General features: G+C 35.0%; 1 protein-coding gene across 1 annotated transcript in view; it reads left to right on the forward strand.

Moving 5' to 3' along the window:
• UBXN7 (UBX domain protein 7) overlaps positions 1–16442 on the forward strand; it is a 41380-nt gene that overhangs the window by 13364 nt on the left and 11574 nt on the right. Inside the window, exons 2-5 of the mRNA XM_001499603.7 lie at positions 658–805; positions 3638–3705; positions 9646–9711; positions 10970–11082. Of these exons, the coding sequence (XP_001499653.4) occupies positions 658–805; positions 3638–3705; positions 9646–9711; positions 10970–11082 (395 nt within the window). The remainder of the gene's footprint in view (positions 1–657; positions 806–3637; positions 3706–9645; positions 9712–10969; positions 11083–16442) is intronic.

Consider the following 16442-nt stretch of genomic DNA (forward strand, 5'->3'; position numbering starts at 1 on the left):
AACCCTGGGCCGCCACAGTGGAGCGCACGAACTTAACCACTCAGCCACGGAGCTGACCCCTAAAATTATTTTCTTAAAGGGCGCTACAATTTACATTGCATCTTAACAGACTATACTGGCTTTACTTTACAAATGAGTAAGTGTGTGATAGGGCCAGTTTCAAATGATGAAGATTGACATTTCTTACCAGATTTTGACTGACTTATATCTTTGACAAGAATGTCCCATCTCACTTCTCTCCCATTGTCATTAAAAAATGCTACCTTTTTAATAGAAAGAGAAATGTTAACTGAAATGCATTCTTTCTAATAGAAAGTATTTCTAACTTTCTAGAATGTAGTCTTTCATTTTTCTCTACCTTTTTTCAGTTTATTAACAAATATATATTGGTCCGTTTAAGGAAGTGGCAAATAAATGCTTTATTTAGTTTTGGTTTTATTACGAAGGAAGACTACTATTTTAATGCTGCTACTTTCTTTGCTAGCTCTGTATATCAGCCAACAGTGTAGAAGTAAATGAACAGGTTTTTTTAAAAAAAGTCAGTTATTCTAAAAGGGGAAAAGTACTATTAATTTGCTTGGGAATTCTGTATTCTAATATGAACTGAAAGTAAGAAGGTCTTTTTAAAACTTTTTTCCTGTCTTTTTGCTATTTCAGGTGCAAGTGAAAGTGTAGGGAAACATATGCTTGAAGCCTGCAACAATAATCTGGAGATGGCAGTCACTATGTTTCTGGATGGTGGAGGAATCGCTGAAGAGCCCAGTACCAGTTCAGCAAGTGTCTCCACTGTCAGACCACACACAGAGTATGAATTTATTATTTATTGTTAGGAGCTACCCCCTGTCTAAATTGAGCAGTAGCATTTTTATCAGTTATATTGATTCTCTGTTTTTGAATAAATTACAAATTGAAAGCATCTGAAAAAGTGTCAAGTGGAAATTTTTATATTTATATACTTTAAATTTTCTAGAACACTGTCATGTCTGTTATTTAATCCTCAGAAGAACCTTATAGGATGGCATTATTAGCCACATTTTACAGATGAGAAAGCAGAGGCATAGCCATTTTTCCAAGCTACGCGGCAATTAAGTAGCAGATATGGAAGTAAAGCCCAATAAAGCTCAGATTCCCCAATTCTAAATTTTCCTACATTGTCCCAGTAAAGTTTTGAGTTACCATGAAAAATTTTTGAAAAATAATTCTAGTCATTTATACCTTAAATAGTTAGATGTGGTTAATCATTACAAGCACCTTCATCATATGAAAGTTGTGCTATGTAGAGAATAGTAATAAATGGTGAACAGATTTGGTGGTTTTTTGCCCTTAGTGTTTGATACCAATGAGAGTTTCAATGAATACCTTTTGGACAAAATTCCAGTAGTCTTTGGAAAATATTAGAGATGAATGACACTCAAAGGAAACCCACTGATTTTTTTTTTAAACAAAATTAAAAAGATCCTTAAATAAGACTTTAATACTTATAGTCCTTTATAACTCTCAGTGTTTACAACATGAAATACTAAACAAGAGAAATCCCGTTTTTAAAGAATAGGCAAAAGACGGATTTTATTTTTACAATGTTAGAGATAGGTTTAAAAAGCCAAAAAACATTCAGGCCATAATTACCTCTTTTGTTGATCTAGTTCCAGAATCTAGAGTAATATTGTTTCCACATGAAGTGTGAACTTTATAGACCATTATTAATATATTACAAATTTTTTTCGTGTCACTGTTGGCTGTGTATTTCAGATGTGATATCCCATTCTCCTCCAACATAGCTCAAATTTTTAAAGGAAATCAGTATGAAAAAATGATTTAGTTTATAGAAACTGGAATAACAAGTGTTCACAGCTGATTTAGGGGAACATATTTGTCTTCACTGTATAAAACGTATTTTCTTAATTATGTTTAAAAGTAGTTTTAATCAATGAATGTCATTTCTTACTGAATTACATTATAATTTGACTTAGATTATTTGTATTGCTAATTAATTAACATTTGATAGTGGCTTCTAATTCCTAAAGTATAATTTTTGCTCTTTACTGTTCACCTTTTTCTGTTCCATTCTTCCATTTTATTAGGTAGCTGACAATCTTGGAACAGATACCCTCAAATAGGTAGTAATCAGTCTTTTTATATAGGGACTACTACTTAATCCATCCCCCTAATTGATATATATACTATAAATTGAGGTATACCAATAATGGAAAGATTTAGTTAGGTAGAAGATATCTTTTAAGTTCTTAGTTTTCTTAAAATAATGGCCTATTTCTCTTTGATGAAAGAGGGTTAATAGAGCTTCCTTTTAAATGGATGTGTTGTCTGTTCCTTTAGATTATTGAAATTCTGTGTGGTAGCAGTGATTGGTGTCTAGTGGGAAAGAGTACTTAACATAATTTTGAATTATCCTTTATCCTTCAATCATTTGACTTATTGTAGATTTCTTTGTCCAGCTAGTTTTTCTTTGATTACAGGATGTTCTTGTTGATGAATGAGTGTTCATACTTTATTTCATAAAGCATGTTTTGGAGTTCGAACTCTTAGAAATCAAAAACAGTGCTTTAAGCTCAGTTATTATTATTAGAAACACCTGAGTGAAAAACATTAGGCCTAACTTAAATTAACATTTATTATAAGCGAGAAGATAATATATTTGGAATTTACTATTACTTATTATGAACATTAATCAGCAGAGTTTAATATTTGAATTAAAACCCTAAAATAATTAAACTGATATTTAAAGGAACATACACCATTTTTACAGTATATCTAAATGAGTATTTTTTACTGGAAGAGATGTATTATTAGTAAACTCTCTGGAGGTAAACTTGGAAGAGTTTGTTGGCTTTTAAAAGATGAGTAATTACTTTCTCTGTATATGTTAGGGTCTATTTAATAAATAATCCAAGGTAATACCTGTGTTAGCCATCTTCATAACTAGCATAAAATTCCCTGCATGTTTGTTTATGCTTATTTTATTTTATTTTTTTGAGGAAGATTAGCCCTGAGCTAACTACTGCCAGTCCTCCTGTTTTTGCTGAGGAAGACTGGCCCTGAGCTAACATCCGTGCCCATCTTCCTCTACTTTATAGATGGGACGCCTACCACAGCATAGCTTTTGCCAGGCGGTGCCATGTCTGCACCCGGGATCCGAACTGGCAAACCCCAGGCCACTGAGAAGCGGAACGTGCGCACTTAACCACTGCACCACGGGGCTGGCCCTGTTTATGCTTATTTTAATATATCTGATTTAATTATTTCATATAGTGGTAATGTGATATTGCTTAATAAGCCTGTATTTTTCCATTAACTTTTGTCTTTTTTCTTTTTGTGTAAATTTTTTTTTCTTTTTTCTCTCTGAGAGAATTTAGGGTAGAGCACTTGAGAGGAAAGTGGAAATATTTTTTATTTTTCAGTTTGTTCTCTTTGTAAACCATTTGAGCTATCTGTGCCAGGTACTTTATTCTGATTGATCTCTATATGGAAACCATCTAACAATCATTTGTCATTGTGGTTCCTAAAAATCACTAAGTCTGGTGTTCATTTTACGTGTTAATTTGAATGCATTCGCAATAGTTACAGAGAGAACAGGTAGCAGAAAACTTCCTTTTGATATTTTCCCCCCTTTTTTTAATAGAGAAGAAGTTCGTGCTCCAATTCCTCAAAAGCAGGAAATATTGGTGGAACCAGAACCTTTGTTTGGTGGTAAGTTCAACTTTTTTCCTTGGCTTTACTTGACTTTATTGTTGTCTTTAGGATTTTAGTGAAACTGTCAAAAGATGTGAAGCCCTGCTCAGAGGTTGTTATCTCTAGAGTTAATTCTTATCTTGTAATTCTGTAATTTCCCCTTAAGAAAGTCACATAGTTGGTTCTTTCTAAAGAGTGAACAAGATTAAAATGTTGATATTTGTTGCAGAATGCCAAAAGGAGGAAAGTTAGCGAAAAGAACTGCTGCCTTATAATGGAAACGAATCTATCATTAGATAAAAGACTGATTATTTTTTGTTTTCTAGATACCTACTTGACTGCCATATCTTTGCTGTCTTGATATTCTTTGCCTTCGCTCTTGCTTAATTTCTAGAAGTGCGATTCATATTTTGAACAAAGAAAAAGTAATACCTAATCCATGCAAAAAAATTGTAATACCAGTCGGGGTGTATAGAGAAGATGGTGGTAAATGGGACACTTAATCAGATTTGAAGAAAATTTAGTTTCAGTTTAATAAGCACTTATTTATCTTTTGTGAGCCAAATATTTTAGGCATTAATAGGTATATTATAGAAGATAAAATATAATCTGGTTGGACAAAGACATAGGAATGTGTATTGTACATATTGAGAACAATAATGCAGAGAAATAGGCCTATAAAAAGTTTTGCAGGTAAACTAGAATAAAGGAGAAGAAATAAATTGTAAGGAAAGGATGCAGAAAATTATGTAAACCATCTCTTTCGATTTGAAAAAGCACCTCAGTTGCGAGTTTTTTTAAGATTGATGTTTAACTTGTCAGCTTTGGAGTTTACTGTAGTGAGAAATAAAGAATATACTGTCTAAGATTCAGAATTAAAGATGGCAGGGAGAAAACTGTAAGATCTGAATATTGAAGTATAATTACTTTTTGGACTGTTCGATTCAGCTAGTCACTGTGCTATTAATGTACCAGAAGTAATAAAGAGTTATTCATAATTTTTTTTCATGTAGATATTATGAATAGATTTTGGAGCTGAGGAGTAATGCCCTTGGAAACTTTACAGGATCTTTGAGTGGGGAAGACTACAGGAAATAGATTCTGTGCTGTTTTACTGTTGAGCAGAGACAAAAGAATTCCCATTTGAAGCCCCCCCTTTGTTCCTTTACCTCTGCTTTGATATACATAAGGGAGAGGGATGAGAGTGATATTATACGGTTAACAAGTCAATCCTAACTTTCATTATTAGACCATATTATAACTTGAAAAAGTTCTTTGGAGAACTGTTTTCTTCTTAGGACAGTATTGATTTAAAGCATGATTGTCAAAGTATGGTATAGGGGGTGTGGTCCCTGATACCCTTTCAGGGGGTCTGTAAGATCAAAACTACTTTCATAATAATATTAAGAAGTTATTTGCCTTTTTCACTGTGTTGACATTGGACTGGTGGTTCAAAAGCAATGATGGGTCAAACTGCTGCATCTTAATTGAATCAGGGCAGTGGCACCAAACTGTACTATTATGCATTGAGTGCTTCACTGCCACATACTCGCAGTTTAATTTAATATAATTTTTTTTTTTTTAAAGATTGGCACCTGGGCTAACAACTGTTGCCAATCTTTTTTTTTTTTTCTCTGCTTTATCTCCCCAAACCCCACCGTAAACAGTTGCATATCTTAGTTGCAGGTCCCCCTGTTGTGGGATGTGGGATACCGCCTCAACGTGGCCTGACAAGCAGTGCCATGTCCGCGCCCAGGATCTGAACCCTGGGCCCCTGCAGCGGAGCGCGCGAACTTAACCGCTCAGCCACGGAGCCGGCCCCCTCGCAGTTTAATTTTAAAAAAAGCCAATTTTGGGGCCGGCCCCATGGCCAAGTGGTTAAGTTCGCGTGCTCCGCTTTGGCGGCCCAGGGTTTCACAAGTTTGGATCCTGGGCGTGGACATGGCACTGCTTATTAGGCCATGCTGAGGTGGCATCCCACATGCCACAACTGGAAGAACCCACGACTAAAATATACAACTATGTACTGGGGGGGGTTGGGGGAGAAAAAGCAGAAAAAAAAAAAAAGCCAATTTTATTTAATAGTGTTCTTGATGAAGCAGTAAAAATTAATTTCATTAAATCTTGACCTCTGAGTACACATTTTTAAACTATTATGTTTGATGAAGTAGAATGTGTGTAAAGCACTTCTGCAGACTGAAGTACTGTGGTTACGTTAAGGAAAAGCACTTGTACAGTTGTTTGAGTTGTGAGCTAAACTAGCTGCTTTTCTTAATGGAACATTATTTTTACTTGAAAGATTGCTGACAAACTATAGTTATTTAGTCTTAGGCGTTTGGCAAACATTTTCTTCAATATGAACAAAAGCCTGTTGCTTCCTCAAGGCAAAGAACTGACGTTATTTATTACCAGTGATTAAAAGAAAAAAGCTTTCAGGTAGAAATTAGAATTTTAGAAAGTTTATATCCACAATTGTGAGCTTGGTAGCCTCCTGATACTTAAAGGGTTTCTGATGAGATTAGTGTGACATTAACGGATGGTGATTTTTTTTTATATATTGTATAATGAGATGGTCAATATTTGGAATGTTTGCATAACTCAGTGAATAAATACTTTCAAATGACCAATGTACGATATTATAAAATCATGCATAGGTAAAAGATCTGTTCAGATTGTAAGATGGATTGCATAGATAGATAGATTTAGATATCTGTTGCTGTGTAACAGATTGCTCTAAGATTTAGCTTCCTGAAACAGTAGACATTTGTTATCTCACATTTTCTTTGGGTCAGGAATCCTGGTGTGGCTTAGCTGAGTGTGTTTGGTTAGGGTCTTTCAGAAGGGTGTAGTCAAGGTGTCACCTAGTGCTACAATCATCTCAAAGCTTGAATAGAGGAGGATCTCCTTCTAAGCTCACTGTTGAGACTATTGGTTGGCTAGAGACATCATTTCCTTACTACAGAACAAATGAGAGAGCCGGAGAGGGCAGCCCATGATGGAACCCACCATCTTTTTGTAATCTAATCTCGGAAGTGACATCCCATCACATCACTTTTGCCACATTCCATTTAAACCTGCCCATACTCAAGATATTCACACAGAGGTTATGAATATCGGGAGATAGGGATAATTGGGGGTCATCTTAGAGACTGCCCACCACATAGACCAATGGATTTTAATGGAGCAGAGTATGAAAAGTTCATTGTTAAGATTTCAGATTCTATGTTGCAGCTAACCTTTAAGAAACTACCACTGGTTGAGTTTTGGTGTAGTATGAAAGGAGACTATTCACAGTTATCTTAAAACTATAAAATACTCTCCTCCCTTTTACAACTGTATGTCTGTGTGAAGTTGAATTTTAATTTTCTTCATATGCTTGAACTAAAGGAATAGCAGCAGATTGAATGCAGATGCAGATCTGAAAACCCAGGTTTCTTCTCTTAAACCTGTTATTAACAGAGATTTGTGAAACAGTGCCATTCTTCTCACTAAATTTTTTCCTCCACTTGTCCCACTCCCGTATTCTGACTATGAAGCTCCTTTTGAATCTCTTAGCTCTTTGTAGCTTAGCCTGTTTGATCTGAGTGATCAGCACTCATGTGGGCAGTAGGGAGTATGGAGTGATGTTTGCTCTATAGCACATGGTTTGGAGGAATCAGGAAGCCACATATTGAAGAGGCAGGCAGGAATAATAATGGTCCTAGGGCTTTAGAGGTGTTGTGGCCTGAGGAGGGGTTCTTGGTTACACTTAGAATAAATAAGGGGGAAAAAAATGGGAGCAGGTTATGAACCAAGAAATAAAAGAGAGTTGGGTAGAAAGAGAAACTGGTGAGAATCACGAGGAGATCAAGTGCCTAATACAGAAGAGCTAAACTGGGAAAAGAAGCGGGGGAGAGTGTGTGTGTGTGTGTGTGTGTGTGTGTACCAATGTAGAGTATTGACTGGCCTGCCTTTGGCAATTTAAAAGTAAAAGAAAACTACCTTTTGTGTACTACTTTCCCAGTAGTTAATATCCTTTCTCAGACAACTATTCTATGTCTTATCCTAAGATACCCTTACTTTCTTAATTGTTATGGTTAAAAAGTGTCTGATAATGATTTTTCAAGAAGGCATTATTTGAGAAGCTGTACTGTTCCTGCAAGAAACAGATATATTTGAAATAGGAACTCTTGATCAAAAGTTCCAAGATTGAAAAGAATAACATTCCTTGATTCTTACTTATAAAGGGAGGGAGGGAAAGGGAAATAATACAATATTTAAATTTTTAAAAATTTAATTTAGATAAATTCAATACCAATAAAATTCAATTTAAATTTAAAAATTCAATACAAAGCTAAGACATGGAAGTGTCTTTTTTTTGGAGGAAGATTAGCCCTGAATTTAACATCTACCACCAATCCTCCTCTTTTTTTTCTTTTGCTGAGGAAGACAAGCCCTGAGCTAACATCCCTGCCCATCTTCCTCTACTTTATATGTGGGACACCTGCTACAGCATGGCTTGACAAACACCCAGAATCCAAACCATAGAACCCCTGGCCACCGAAGTGGAATGTGCAAAATTAACCACTATGCCACCAGGCCAGACCCCCTTTTTGTTTTTGAAAAAACCAAATCCCTTTTCCTAGAGATGATATCATGATCCTGATTTTTTACATGTTCTGCATTTTTGGTATTTTTGTTTTGTTTTGCTTTTTACTCATTAGTTCTTGGATAGAAAAAATTATCCCATATAATGGATAATAAAAAATTATCCCCAAATTATCCCACAGGCTGTTGGGAAAGATGGTTTGTCATGGTCTAGGAGACTTTTATACTTTCTATCTAAGCTTACTACTAATCATCATTTATTAACATGGAGCATTGTTCTGGTTACATGCTGGCCAGGCGTGCCATAAGCCAACTTAATAACTGTTACTCTTACTGAAAGAATCATTAAATGCCCTTATTTATTGTAATGTATATAAAGGATCTTATAAATTTTGGGGGGTTTAAGAACATATACATATAGGAAGATAACATTTTGATTATTGCTTTCTTTTTTTTTTTTATTTTTATTTTTTTTATTTTTATTTTTTTTAAAGATTTTATTTTTTCCTTTTTCTCCCCAAAGCCCCCTGGTACATAGTTGTATATTCTTCGATGTGGGTCCTTCTAGTTGTGGCATGTGGGACGCTGCCTCAGCGTGGTTTGATGAGCAGTGTCATGTCCGCACCCGGGATTCGAACCAACGAAACACTGGGCCGCCTGCAGCGGAGCGCGCGAACTTAACCGCTCGGCCACGGGGCCAGCCCCTTGATTATTGCTTTCTACACTTCATCTGTAAAATACTTAAGGACTGGGTGATAGACACTATAGAGGGATACCAAAAGACCTTGGTTCTCTTCACTTTTCTGCTACTAAACCATTACATGTAACTGTGGGAAAAATTTTTCTTCCAGAATTAAAAATTTCTTTGGTGTTTATACATCTACATGTGTATCTACTCACTAAGAAGTAGTTCTTAAATATTATGGGTTAGAACTTTCTTACTTACTAAAGTGTTATACCAAAGGTTAGTCAGATCCCTTAGGCTAACCTGAATTAGATATTTGCAGCATGTGTGTAGCTTCATCTCCACGGGGAGTCATCCTCAAAATCTTATCTTTTACACAAGTTTGGTCAAGTCTCCTAAGTGGGGCAGAATTACAGATTTTCTCATTTGTAAAACAAAATGGTTGGGCTTAAGAGGTTAAGGTAATTAACCATCATCAATCATTCATATGGTTGACTTGAAGGTTTTTATGAATGGTTCCTATGAATGATTTGAAAGTTTTAAAAATTTTTGTTTTTTGAAGGACGGTACCGTTATGAATCTGAGTGTTTTCAAACAAGAAATACTTATAGATAGGGAAGTTTTTAGAATTGTTTCAAAATTAATGTTTAAATTTTTATATTACTTCTGTCTTTTCCCCCCTAAAGCTCCTAAAAGACGACGACCTGCACGTTCAATATTTGATGGTTTCCGGGATTTTCAAACTGAAACTAGTAGGTATCTATGGACCAGTTTATCATCCCTCTCTCTCAATTCTTTCCTCTCCCCTACCTCCTTGTCTTTCTCCTTCCTCAATTCCCCTCTCTCTCTCCACATATAAAACCATAAAGTAGAAAAGCACCCATATGCTCCCCTATAGGTCAAGATCCTAGTTTGTTTTATATATGTTGTTCTTAAAAAAAAAAAAGAAGATAATTAATATTAGGCCTAATTACTTTGAGGAATCACCTTATTTAAAAAGTGAAATTATGAATTCAGTCTCTGATTGTTATTAACTCCTCCTTGAGCTGAATTATTCCAAATTATTCCAAATTCCAAAATGATAGAAGAATAATAAGAGAAATGGAGATAATGTCAGAAATCTGGTAATTTACAAACTTAATCAGCTTCTGAATGAACTCTTAAATGCTGACTATAATAAAAAACTGATTTCCCTTAAGATCCTGATATCTGTTAATTAAAGGAATGACCAAAATGAAAAATGGGTTATTGTAGGGGATTGAAAAATAGAAGAAAAATCCATACCACCCAAAGCAGCCACTATTAACATTTTGGCCATAGTTGTTTGGAATAGGTTTATATATTTCTGTGGAGCAAATTAGAATGAGAATCTTGGCCTTATACTTTTAGAGGGTTTAGTACTGATTTAGCAGTGAAATCCTAAAGAGAGGGACAGTTATGTTCAGACAATACATGAGAAACTCATGGACCATGGTTGATTTTGTAGTTGACTTACAGTGAGCTCACTGAGGCACAGGTAGGTCTTCTAACTTTGGAGAGAATTGAAGGGGAACCCAAACTAACTCAGATCATCCAGGGAATCTTGTGCCCTCTCAGAAGAAGGTGACAATAGAGGTCGTTCTCTCTCACTGTAAGAATCTTTGAAGATTGAGAATGTTGCTAGAAACAACAAATGTTAGGATCACTTTCAGATCTAGATTAATGGAGGTGGAAGTTTTCTCCTGTGCTAAAGTTAGTTTTGAATATGTGAAGGAAATATTTTGTTTGGGTGACTCTAAAATAATTTTCTGCTTTTATCTTTACCTTTGGATAGAGAACATCACCAAGTTTTAAGACTCTCCCCACCTCACTTTGTATCTTTTTTTCGGTCAGTGTTAGATACTTGCATTTGCATTTGCAGTCAAGCATATTGTTTAGTAATTCTTGCAATTGATACATGTTTTTTTATATTGCCAGATTCATGACTTATTTTATGGCTGATTGAAACTTTCTCATCCTTCTGTGTTGCAGTTCGGCAAGAACAAGAGTTAAGAAATGGAGGAGCAATAGATAAGAAACTAACTACCCTTGCAGATCTATTCCGGCCACCCATTGATTTGATGCATAAAGGCAGCTTTGAAACAGTAAGTTGTTGGAGATTCTAAGCCTTAGCTATGAATCCTTTTGCATTTTCAGTGCCATTTCTTTTCTTTCCAAGAGCAAAAAAAGTTTTGAGCATATAGAGAATTGGCACCTTAATAAATGTAAGTATGAGATACATAAAAGGTTACATTGATTTATGTTTCTACCAGCAGTATATGAGATTGCTTGATAAAGTCCTTTTATTAGCCTTATGTGGTATCACTTTAGAATCATTGCCATTTTGATGAAATTTAAAAAAAAATCTTACCTTTTTTAGTTTATCTATCTTTGATTACTGCTGAGAATCATGTACATGTGTTTTGGGCCATTTTTGAGTTGTTTATAGGTATCTTTTGGCCATATTTTTATAGGGAACCTAATGCATTTTAAAAAAAATACCTCTGTAGTTGCAGAATACATTCTCTCTCAGTTCTTAGGTTTAACTTGGCTAAAGCCAAAGAAAAACTTTCCAGAGCAAGTTTATTTGATTGTCTGCTAAATTAGAAGCTTAATGAGGGCAGAGGAAACATGTTTCTTTTTATTTTGATAGTTCTTGGGACCCAGTCTCTGGCATTTAATAGGAACATAGTATTTGTTAAACAAATGAGTATAGTTAGGATTTTATTTATTTTATTTTATTTTATGTTTTTAAAAATTGGCACCTGAACTTTTTTCTTCTGCTGCTGCTTCCCCCCAAAGCCCACCAGTACATAGTTGTATATTCTAGTTGTAGGTCCTTGTGGTTGTGGCACTGTGGGACGCCGCCTCAGCATGGGCTGATGAGCGGTGCCATGTCCACGCCCAGGATCCAAACCTGCGAAACTCTGTGCTGCTGCAGTGGAGCGGAGGGCAGGAACTTAACCACTAGGCCACAGGGCCAGCCCCTATAGTTAGGATTTTAAATACTCTTCTGTTGAGGTGTTCAGACAGCTTACCTGTGTATTTTGATTAGCTTGTTAATGCTCTTTTGAATCAGAATAGCATTTTCATAGAAATCACTTAAATTTGGGGTAAATCTTATCTGTTAGGATAAAGTAGGCCAAACAATAACCAAAAAAATGATGTTAGTAGCTACATACAGTCATGCACCATGTAACAACCTTTCAGTCAACAACGGACTGCATATGCACTGATGGTCCCGTAAGGTTAGTACCATATAGCCTAGGTGTGTAGTAGGCTATACCATCTAGGTTTATGTTAGTACACTCTGATTTCACACAACAATGAAATCAGCTAACAACACATTTCTCAGAACGTATCCCTGTTAAGTAATGCATAGCTATTTTAAAGTGAATTACTGTTTTCTAAAATTTTGTCCTTTGAAATACTCTTCTGGTAGCCTAAATGAAATATTTAGGATTAGAAATTTAACTGTAAGCTTGTTCTTCAGTTTTAATTTTTTGAATTCTAAAACTTGAAAGTGTTTGGCTGCGTGTAACAGAAAATCCAAATTATGGTGATTTGACCAAGCAAGGGTTTCTTTTTGTCATGTAAATAAGTCTAGAGTTGAGGGAATCTTTGGAGTTCCATAGGCAGCTCATAGATATCAGATCAGAGGTCTCCTCAGTTTTCTTCATCTTTCCCTCATGATCTTAATATGGCAGTTGCCTATCCTTTTTAGTGTTCCAGGCAGCTTTTCTGCGTGTCCTTCCCTGGTTCTGGTGATAATACAGCCATTGAGAGAGAATAGCAGCAATATGAAAGACGAAAAGGATATGAATTTGTTTTGACATGTTTTCTATTTTTATTAGCTTCTGAGTTGCTCTAGGGCATAATGAAATAACTCTGAGCTTGATTTAATTTGGTCACTTTGGGCTCATAAAAGGCAGTTAATCTGCTGCTTGATCTTGAGGGAAAATGTGAATCATTTTGGTATTGTCCTCTGAACTTTGATTCATTTTGTTAAGTTATATCACCTTTTTTTCTTTGTATTTCATGACCTATATTGTTTGTAACAATCTATTGATTTTTTTCACTGATAATACTAACCTTTATCATTTGCAAGACTTTAAATGACATAAACACTCCCAGAAAAAGCAGACATTTCATTATGACTAATGATATATCCATTCGTTTTATAAAAATTAGGTATGTAATATTCAAAATTAAGTCATTGAAGCTTAGAGAGGTGAATGTTAAAAATTGGAGGGATGCTCTGGCTGCTCAGGCAGGGCCCATAGGTTTAGAAATTAGACTTTCTTAATGTAACTACAGGTAGACTATGTTCTAGGGTCTGGCTCATGCTAACCAAATGAGAGACTGAGTAAGTCACTTGTTCCTTGAATAAATACCAAGACCTCCTATTGCAAGGCCTTGTTCTAGGTGTGGGGGTTATATTGTGGGATAAAGATTTGGCTGCATGTGATAGAGACTAGGAAGAGAATAAACAGTAGCTTAAACAAGATAGAAGTCCAGGCCATTGAGATGGTTCTGCTATATGAAGTTATTAGGAGAGCAGTTTTCTGTCTTGTTCTGCTATTCCCTAGGTCTTGCCTGCCCTTGTCCACATGTTTTAAGGCGGCTTACCACCGTGTTTGCTTTCCAGCCAGCAGGAAAGAGGGCTGAGAAGGGTATACCTTTTCCCTTTAAAGGCACAACCTAGAAGTTGTATACATACTTCTGCTCACATGCCATTGACCAGAACTTGGCAACATGGCCACACCGAGCTGCAAGAAACACTAGGAAGTCTAGATGCTTAGCTAAAAATTGGAGGTTCTGTTACTAGGAGGAAGAAGGGGAAAATGGGTATTTGGTGCGTATAAGCAGTTTCTGCCACAGGAAGATAGTGGTAAACAAATTATACAAAGTCCTTGCCATCCAAGAATTTATAATCTAGAAGGGGAAACAGACTAGATACAATAAAAAACAAAAACAAATATATATAACATATATTTAGTGTATATGTATTTTATATATATGTTTGACAGAGAGCGAGTGTTATTTCAGGTTATAATAGTTGCTGGGTGAAAAAATAAAATAGAATAAGGGAAGAAGACAGAGGGCTATTTTTTGTTTGCTTTGGGGCATTAAGGTGCGTGTGTTCTTTACAGGGAATTGAAAGCAAGATTGATTTTGTAGGTTTCACATATGCTTGTAATTGTGAGGAGAGAGGACTATTTTAGATAGGAAGATCAGGGAAGATTCTGAAAGGATGAGATTTGGGCAGAAACGTAAATGAAGTGAGGAAATGTGAACCATAGAAAGGTCCAGGGGAAGAACAGATAAAATATTAAGTGTAAAGGCACTGACGTTGGAAAGAACTTGGCATATTTGTGATATAGCCAGGAAAGCCAGTGAAGCTGAAACTGAGTGAGCAAGGCGCTTAGGATGAATGATCTGACCTCGGCGAGAGAACATTTCTTGGGTTTTGTTCTTCCCCCACTAGCCTGTAAGTTCCACGAACACAAGGACTTTGTTTATTTACTGTCGTGTATCCACAGTGCCTAGAAGAGTTTCTGGCACATGATTAGCCTTCATTAAATCTTTGTTAAATAATTGAATGGCATAATGTGGAGTATATTATACAGAAAGAATCAGAACAATTTCCGTAGTATTTCTTGTTTCATAAGAAAAGCATATTTATTTGTTAAAGTTGCCAAAGTATTTTGTTAATGTCAAAAGTACTTGCTATAAATGCAAGTAGAAATATATTAGATCAATACTATTCAATACAAAATATATAAGCTAAAGTTTTTCTGAAACTTTCTTATATTCCCTCCAACCATTATTGCTTTGTGTGAAGTTCATGTCTTCTTTGGGTACTTCTTTCTAGCAGTAATTTCTTAACAGCAGCTTCAGTTTCTTTTGCTGATATGAGATTTCTCCCTAACATATGCTTCATGAAGGCAGGGATTTTTGTGTTTTGGTAACTGCTGTAACTCCAGCATCTATAACTGTACCTGAAACATGGTAGGTACTCAATAAGTATTTGTTGAGTGAGTGAATCTGAATTAATGAAAGGATGAACATGAATAAGTGAATTTTTTAAAACAAAAGCAAATGACTCTCCATCATTTTTAAACTTTGGACTTTTATTAGTGTTATACATTTTTTTTCTTCTTGGTGTTGTAGATGAGGCAGACTTACATAAATTTACCCTATTATCGGGACATATACTCTCAAATGTCTAGAATGTGTGTTGATTTTTTTCTTTATTCTCAAATACTTTTTAGTCAATAAAGACAATATAATTACTCATTCATCACCCATTTATTAAATCTCTGTGCATGCTGTAGGTAAGAAAGTAAGTGGAACAGTGTTACTTCCTAGGAGCAAGGAGTTGTTTTCCTATATTTATATACTTTAAGATAAGCCTTTGACCAGTTAAATACAGCTTCCTGCCTCAATAGAGGGATGCTTACTTTTAGAATTTCACCCGTGGAATCAGTAGTAAATACTAGAAAATGATTTTCTCTGGGGAGATTCATACCAAAAAGAGGATAACAGTATTTGTAAGATTATGTAATCCTTTTTAAAACAGAAGATATTCCTAGTCTTACATTTTCCAGTACCTTCAAAATGATATATGTTCTTCAGTTGTTATAATGAGTTAATAGATTCTTGAGATTTTTTTCTCATTTCAAACTGATTAGGAAATGAATATTGTTCCAGGACAATATTATTCAAAACTATGGCTTTTTTCATTTTTCCTGTGCAAAAATTTGAGGAAGTATTTGCTCATTTACGTTTCTGCCATCTTTTCTTATTCAACAACATTTCTTAGGTCTTTATAGTGACGAGGAACTGTGAGGCAAAAAGTACACACTGATGATTGATATTTGTGCTGTAAATTGGAGTCTTTTGGAGATTATTCTAAAACATTCTTTGATTGTGTAATGTCATTTTTTGAAATCCACTCCTAGGAAAATAACCCTAAAAGAAAAACCCCTCAGCAGCTTGTACTGAATGTTTAGGGTGATTCTGTAAAATAGCACATGCCTAATAATTATGATATTTAGAAATATGTATAGAAAATGATGTTGAAGAAAATAAAATAACATAAAGTAATATACACACACTGGTTACATCTACTGAAAAGGAGAGGTATGTTTCTGGATAGGAGTTGAAAGAGACAATACAGTAGAATTATGTGACTTTTTGATGTTTGTGGAATCATTTTCAGGTAAAGATATTTAAATGTACAGTAAAAATCTAGCCATCATAACAGATAACAATGGATAAAAGAAAAACAGTTTATTTAAATTTGAAAAATGCTTTAAAATGGGCAGTATAAATATATACAAGTATGCCAATTAATGTAAATAATGTATAGATACTGAAAACTCTAGATATCATACGTGAGGAAAAAAACTTAGTATTTAAATGAAAAGAGGACAGCTTCTGAATTCTGAAACATATTAGT

The sequence above is a fragment of the Equus caballus genome, chromosome 19 (genome assembly GCF_041296265.1).
Source record: "Equus caballus isolate H_3958 breed thoroughbred chromosome 19, TB-T2T, whole genome shotgun sequence".
Taxonomy (NCBI): Eukaryota; Metazoa; Chordata; class Mammalia; order Perissodactyla; family Equidae; genus Equus; species Equus caballus.